Below are 7,982 nucleotides of genomic sequence, written 5' to 3'. Positions count from 1 at the left end.
AGACGAGATGCAGAGACAACTCGCGGCGGCGGAGGATGAGAAAAAGACGCTGAACTCTCTCCTCCGCATGGCCATCCAGCAAAAACTCGCCCTCACGCAAAAACTGGAAGACCTGGAGTTCGACCAAGAGCAGTCGCACCGGCCCCGCGTGGGAAAAACGTCCCGGCTGAGGAGAAGCACACCCAAAGTAAGTAGAACGCCAGTCCCGCCCCTTCCCGACACCCCTTTGACAATTACCGAGGTCCTTACGGCAGCAGCCGCCATCACCTCGCCCACCACACCCACCTTTACACCCACCCACCTGTCCGCCCCCAATAGCCCGCCCTCCCTGGAGGCCCCGTCATCTCCCGCATCATCTTCCTCGTCCTCCTGGATGCCCCCAACCATGCCATACCGCCATTGGACGATGGGCATTCGTGCATATGTCGTCAAACCGCACACTTACACCAACCTACCTACTCATAGCTCTATCCTGGCCCGTCGCTATGCAAGTGAGTCGCACTATTCCCCAGGCTCCACCCCTTCCTTGCCCTACCGCTCGCCCCTATTGGCCAGTCACCGCTCCATGTGGAGCTCATCCCAATCCTGCCCCCTTCCCAGCCACTTTCAGCGTTCTACATCCCGCTACACACCCCCTTCGTCCACTTACAGCCCTTTGTATCCCAGAAACTACGGCTCCCAGAATCCCCGCTACTGACGGGTGCCACAGAGAGGAGGACACACACTGGTTTCTGTGTTTTAATATTTGGGGGAGTGATTTCATTTTTTAACTCAGGGATTTAATGGAGCACAAGTGGCCTGGCCTTCTTCAAAAGAGACTGTTGATCAGTTCTCAGGACACTTTGTTCTCTGTCCCGATCTGAGTGCACATGGACTGTTCAAGTACACGAATGAGGGACTTTAAGACAGATTCAACAGGATGTAACGTTAACAGAATGGCTTTTGTTGTGGGTTGTTGGTGTGTATCAGTGTGAATGTGTGATTGTCACTTGATTTGAACACTGAGAGTAAATTAAGTGGTTGATTTATAACAACAAGATTTTATATGAAATGCCGATTGCAGTATCAGTATCTGAGAAAGTTGGCTATGTTTGGAATAGAATACTAGTGTACTGCATCTAGTGTAGTATATAATGCACACTGTATACTGTTTTCAAATAATACAGAAAAAATTACTTTACTGACAGTTTACTCACCCTCAGGCCATCCAAGATGTCTTCATCAAAACAGATTTGGAGAAATGTAGCATTACATCACTTGCTCACCAATTGATCCTCTGCAGTGAATGGATGCCGTCAGAATGAGAGTCCAAACAGCTGATAAAAACATCACAATAATCCACAAGTAATCCACACCACTCCAGTCCATCAATTAATGTCTTGTGAAGCCAAAAGCTGCGTGTTTGTAAGAAATGATCAAATCCATCATTAAGGGCATTTTAACTGTAAACTGTCACTTCTGGCCAAAATACGAGTCCATAATAACATATCAAATTTTCATTTTTGGGTGAACTATCCCTCTAAATTTCAACAGTCTTATAAAATAAGTCAAAAAAGTTGTACAAAAAATGTAGTAAGACATCTGCGTTTCTTTGTGTTACATACTGCAGTATGCTGTTCCACACATAGCCATAGTCACAGTGCCATCCAGTGGATACACACTATAAAAGTGGCCCAGCCCATGTAATGGTGAATGTGCAAACATTATTGAGTCACGTTTATAGAAATATAAGACACCATTTTAGTTTGCAGTAAAGATCAGATTGGGTCATATGTGAACTCATTAACGTTGTGAGTGCTTACAGGAACACGATAGTGACGCTGCATTGAATGTATGTTAATGATGAAGTGATGCATTTGTCTAGATGACTAAATTCTCAGGGAATATCATTCATTGTCAGTGGTCTAAAGGAGGCCAATAACATTGCAACATTTTTTTTACAGCACATATGATCTGCAGCAGTGATTTACAGTATAACAGATGCAGTTTATCAGTTGCATTGATGTTTTTGTTGTTGTTTTCCCCCTACACATTTACATTTTGGCAAAACACCAACATGCTGCCAAATAGCGCAGGAAGTGTCAAAACGCACGTAGAGAGGGACGTGCATGGGCCCAAACATCTGTTAAACGTCTTTTCTGTCCAAATGTTGCTGTATTTCATGAGAGGTGCCTGTGTTCTCCCATTAAACGTCTCGTGTGCTGCACCATAGACATTGACGGGCCGCACACTGGCCTTTTAGAGCCATATCAGACCCACACCAACCTACAACACATCACACAGTGCTTGAAGCATTTGACAGGTATCAAACCCTCAACCCGAGCATGCCATGATTTCCCTGCATGCCATTTTTTTAACTGCTGGTTTTCACTAAATACATTTTCAAATATTTATTTTGAAATAAATGGGTCATTCTGCAATTGCTGCAATTTTTCCTATATAAAACAAAATATGTTTAAATAGTATAATTCTAGTATAAAAATTATATATGTCATTATATATAATAAATAAATATATAATATTTATAATATATATTTTATTTTTATAATATATATTTAATTAATTTATATATTTTATGCTAGAATTATATATATAATTTGTTCAAATATATGAAATAAATTCTAATTATATATACAGTATAATTACAATTTATTTCATATTTTAACAATTTGCTATTGTACTATTGGATTTATTTCTTGAGTTTGAAAAAGAAAAGTAATAATTCTAATGGAAACATCACCGCTATTGTAGAAAGACCCAATTCTGGTCCCAGTTCAGCGTTTAATTCATTATTGCTCACACAGGCCTCAGTATTGCATTAAATTGAGTGTACATTTTAGATTAGCACTCTGTTTGTGACTAGTAGATCTAATATTACAACTGTAAGTAAGTGGCAATCTTTATAAGGTATTAAAGAGTATGTTTTCTCTATTCTTGCTCATTTTATGCGGCATTTTGTGCTGTTTCATGCTGGTTTTGCTGCACTGAAATCAAATCTGGGATTGATAAATGGGTGAAACTGATCGATTGTTTTGGTTCATACAGAGGGCTTTATGTAATTATCTGTGATCACATGAAGCAGTTTTAAGGGTGTTGTTTGTTCAAATCAGGACAGAAACCATGTGAGACCTCCTCTCTGTTGCACCTGAGGCCTGATGCACACAAACAAACAAACAAACATGTTTGCACATGATCATGACATCACCGCTCCAAATTCTAAAAACCCAATGTCTTGTCATCTCATTCAGACCGACATCCAATTTGAGGGAACCTGTCAAATGCTTCCTGCTTCATGACTTTCTCTTTGATTTTCTCTCATCCATGACGTTAATGACGTGTCGCGCTCTGACCGTCTGCACTAGCTGGAGTCATAGATGAATGTGTTTTCTACTGTGTGTTGCTGTAAACAGACACTTTGTGCAAATGCAAAACACTGAGGGCGGACTGTTATTCATGTCCCTGTCTGCTGTCATATGCATGTGTATACAGTACACGGCCTACAGGAAAACACTGTATATGTCTGTTGTGAACTGGACCGTAATGTTGTACATTATTCAAATATACTGTAAATAACAGGTATAAATGCATTGATTGAGTCTGCGTCCTCATTATATCAGGAGCTGGAAAATGGGACTGTTTTTATCAATTGTCAAAGCATCAAGCTACATTAAATCTTAATGTTTTAAAAGAATATACTGGAAAATGCACCCACTTAAGGTGTGTTTTGGAACAGCTAGTTTCTAGCTGGTTCATGCTGGTCCAAACTGGTTTAAGTGGTTGACAAAGAAGAAACCTGCTCTATTAAGCTATTTGTTGCAATAGTGAGGTAAGTAAAAGCTGTGTCCCAATTTGCATATTTTCTGTTTTGAATTATAATATTAGAATAATAATTATATATGACTATGGTGCTAGATTTGGGGGTTTATAAGTTTGTTTGTTTTTTGATTAACTACTACTTTTATTCAGAAAGGACACACAATTTATCAAAAGTGGCAATAAAGACTTTTATAATATAATAAAACATTTCTATTGAAAAGAAATGCTGTTATTTTGAACTTTCTATTCAACAAAGAATCCCGTAAATAAGATATATGATATATATCATCCTACTACTTGTCCGCTTGATCCTATTCCATCTCATCTTCTTCAAGTCATTTCTCCTGCAGTTGTACCTGCACTCACTCGCATCATTAACACATCCCTTCACACTGGTGTTTTTCCCTCAGCAATTAGACAGACTCGTATAATCCCACAACTTAAGAAACCCACCCTTAACCCATCTCTTTTAGAGAACTACAGACCGGTTTCACTTCTTCCTTTCATTGCAAAAACACTTGAACGAGCTGTGTTCAACCAAGTCTCTGCCTTTCTTACACAGAACAACCTCCTCGACAGCAACCAGTCTGGTGAAGTGGACATTCAACCGAGACTGCCTTGCTCTCAGTTGCTGAAGCCCTAAGACTGGCAAGAGCGGATTCCAAAACTTCAATACTTACCTTGCTGGATCGGTCCGCTGCTTTTGACATGGTTAACCACCAGATCCTCCAGTCAACCCTATTGGCAAAGGGGATCTCAGGAACCACACTCCAGTGGTTTGAGTCTTATATCTCAGATAGGTCCTTCAAGACATCTTGGAGAGGTGAGGTGTCCAAGTCACAACATCTAACTACTGGGGTGCCTCAGGGCTCAGTTATTGGACCACTTCTCTTCTCTGTCTACATGGCATCACTAGGTTCTGTCATTCAGAAACATGGCTTTTCATATCACTGCTATGCTGATGACACTCAACTCTACCTCTCATTCCATCCTAATGATCTGACGATGGCTGCTCGCATCTCAGCTTGTCTAAAAGACATTTCTCGCTGGATGAAGGACCATCACCTTCAACTCAACCTTGCCAAGACAGAACTGCTTGTGGTTCCATCAAACCCATCGTTTCATCACAATTTCACCATCCAGTTAGGCACATCAACCATAACTCCAGCCAGTTCTATCAAACCTTTACAATTAATCCAGAACGCGGAAGCAAGATACATTTTTAATGAGCCGAAAAGAATGGACATCACACCTCTGTTCATCAATTTGCACTGGCTACCAGTAGCTGCTCGCATAAAATTCAAGGCATTAATGTTTGCCTACAAAACCACCACTGGCTCTGCACCCCTTTACCTAAAATCATTACTTATTCATGACTTATGTTCCCTCTAGAAGCTTGCGTTCTGCAAGTGAATGTCGCTTTATTGTGCCATCCCAAAGAGGCACAAAATCACTTTCACAGACTTTTAAATTAAATGTTCCCTCCTGGTGGAATGACCTGCCCAACTCAGTCCGAGCAGCTGAGTCCTTAGCCATCTTCAAGAATCGGCTAAAAACACATCTCTTCCATCTTTATTTGACCCTCTAACTCTAGCACTCTCTATTCTAATTCTATTCTTTATTTTTAAAAAAACTTGCCCCTTTTAGACTTGCACTCTATTTATTTACGAACTGCTTGTTTTCTTTCTTTTTTTTTTTAACTAACACTTGCTCCTCTAATCTTTTTGTATTCTATCTATTGGTTTTCTTTTTATTTATTATACAATTAACAAAAGCAAAAAGGCCTCTAACACTAGCTTGCTCTATTCTTTTTCTATTCTATCTGATTTCTTTTTATTTATTATATGATTTAAAAAAAAAAAAAGCTTGCTACGTGTACTGCATTAAGCTAACTGAGACTTGTTATAGCACTTGCATATCATTGCTCTCTTGTTGATTTTGATTGCTTTCATTGTCCTCATTTGTAAGTCACTTTGGATAAAAGCGTCTGCTAAATGTCTAAATGTAATGTAATGTAAATATGATGGTATCCACAAAAACATTAAGCAGCACAATTGTTTTCAACATTAATATTAATAAATGTTTCTTAAGCAGCAAATCAGCATATTAAAATGATTTCTGAAGGATCACGTGACACTGAAGACTGGAGTAAAGATGCTGAAAATTCAGCTTTGCATAAATTACATTTTAAAATAATCAAATTAAAATAGTTATTTTAAACTGTAATAATATTTTACAATATAAATGTTTGTACTGTATTTAAAAAAAATAAATGCAGCCTTGGAGAGCAGAAGAGACTTATTTCATAACATTTAAAAAGGTCCTACCAACTCCAAACTTTTGAACAGCAGTGAATATTATTTTTGATTATATATAATATAATTGATGATATATATATCATAGCATTTTAAAGAATATTTTTTATCAAAGTTGGAGCAAAACTCTGCAGAACTGTGGCTCTCCAGGACTGACGTTGGCCACCCTGATTTAGATGATAATGCTTACAAATAAATGCAAACAATAAAAGAGTTTGCGATGTCCGGGCAAAATGATATGCCCCAGTATGGCAGATACGGTCTTACTACATACTCAAAAGTATGCACAAAGTGGGACACAGCCTTTGTTAATTGTCTGTGCTGCTCTTGTCTCACTGCTCTATTCTGCCCTCTAGCTGTGTGAGAACTAATCTGTCAGTCTCTTCTAGATAGTCAGCAGCCTCCTCCTGCCTCAGTGCCACAGCGCTACCAAGAACTAAACACACCGGACCCCGTTAACCTACAGGTAACCAAGTATGGAGTTACTTTTTGTTCAGTATATCCTATTTTTCATGCACTACTGTTCAAAAGTTTGGAGTCAGTCATTTCTATTTTTTATTTATTAATTTTTTTTTAAAGAAATAAATGAATGTTTCTTCAGCAAGGATGCATTAAATTGTTCAAAATATTTAATAAAACAAACCTATTTTCTTGAGCAGCAAATCAGCATATTAGAATGATTTCTGAAAGATCGCGTGACACTGAAGACTGGAGTAATGATGCTGAAATTTCAGCTTTGATCACAGGAATAAATTACATTTGACAATATATTCAAATAGAAAACAGTTATTTGAAATTGTAAAAATATTTCACAATTTTACTGTTTTTACTGTATTTTTTATCAAATAAATGCAGCCTTGGTGAGCACAAGAGACTTCTTTCAAAAACATATTTTTAACTAGTGCATATTGTGCTAATTTAGAACTGTTTCAAATTATTGGTTAAATGCATTATAAATTATATTTTATAACATACTTTTACTAGAAGTATATGAATATTTTCTCTTTCTCATAAAAAATGCTTTTTCTCCAATATATTTTTATCCCAGTTTGTTTTTCAGTAGGTTACATCAGTTATGATCTGTGTGTCCGGCAGCAGATGGACTGTAATGGCGATTCCCCAGGATTCAACAAGACCAGAAGGAGTCTGATTACTTTTCCCTCTTAACTGCCCAGGTTTCTGGACCCTGCAGCTTTTTCCCTTGATTCCTGCCTCCCCAAACATTGATCTGAGGCCGCTTGGAGCTTAAACACCACAGGAGTGCCTCTCGCCCGCGACCTTACCGCACCGTAAGCCACTTTCACTGGCCGCTGTGAGATAAAGACACTACGGTGATGGCAGAGAGACACAAACCAAAGTATAACACAGGCCCTGAATGTGATCACATGATGCTCTGACATCATGGTCATGTGATCACTTGTACATTTTGTCCAGCAGCTTTTTGCCTATGACACTTTTTTACACGTTAAAGTGTTCATGTTTCAGTTTTGTCAGCATAATGTGATGATGTACAATTACTGATCAATCACTACAGAACGTGGACTCTTGAATATAAAGGGAAAAGAGGATGGAGAAGTGTTTAACGAATATTAAACCTTCCGAATGATATTAGCACTATTAGGATAGAATAATCACTTAAAAATGGTCTAATAGTTAATGGTAAGTTACAATGTTAAATCAAATATTTACAGCCCATAATATGAATGTTCAAGGTTAAAAACAAGTTAAGATCTATAGACAACATCATGCTGCCACTTAGTATAGAGAATAATTTTGACATTTTTATTGAACAGTGTTTACATACATACATGCATATACATATATATATATATATATATATATTTATTTATT

At 38.0% G+C, this 7,982-nt stretch overlaps 1 protein-coding gene across 1 annotated transcript in view; it reads left to right on the top strand.

The window, feature by feature from the left end:
• The window catches only part of LOC107656238 (protein bicaudal D homolog 1-like), an 18,373-nt gene extending 17,609 nt beyond the window's left edge, over positions 1 to 764 (top strand). Inside the window, exon 8 of the mRNA XM_016443998.1 lies at positions 3 to 764. Coding sequence (XP_016299484.1) covers positions 3 to 697 — 695 coding nt within the window. The 3' untranslated portion in view covers positions 698 to 764. The remainder of the gene's footprint in view (positions 1 to 2) is intronic.
• The last annotated feature ends 7,218 nt before the right edge of the window (positions 765 to 7,982 follow it).

This window comes from Sinocyclocheilus anshuiensis, unplaced genomic scaffold (genome assembly GCF_001515605.1).
Source record: "Sinocyclocheilus anshuiensis isolate Anshui unplaced genomic scaffold, SAMN03320099.WGS_v1.1 scaffold183, whole genome shotgun sequence".
Classification (NCBI taxonomy): domain Eukaryota; kingdom Metazoa; phylum Chordata; class Actinopteri; order Cypriniformes; family Cyprinidae; genus Sinocyclocheilus; species Sinocyclocheilus anshuiensis.
Note: the sequence above shows the minus strand (reverse complement) of the source record. Positions and strands in the feature narration are given on the sequence as shown.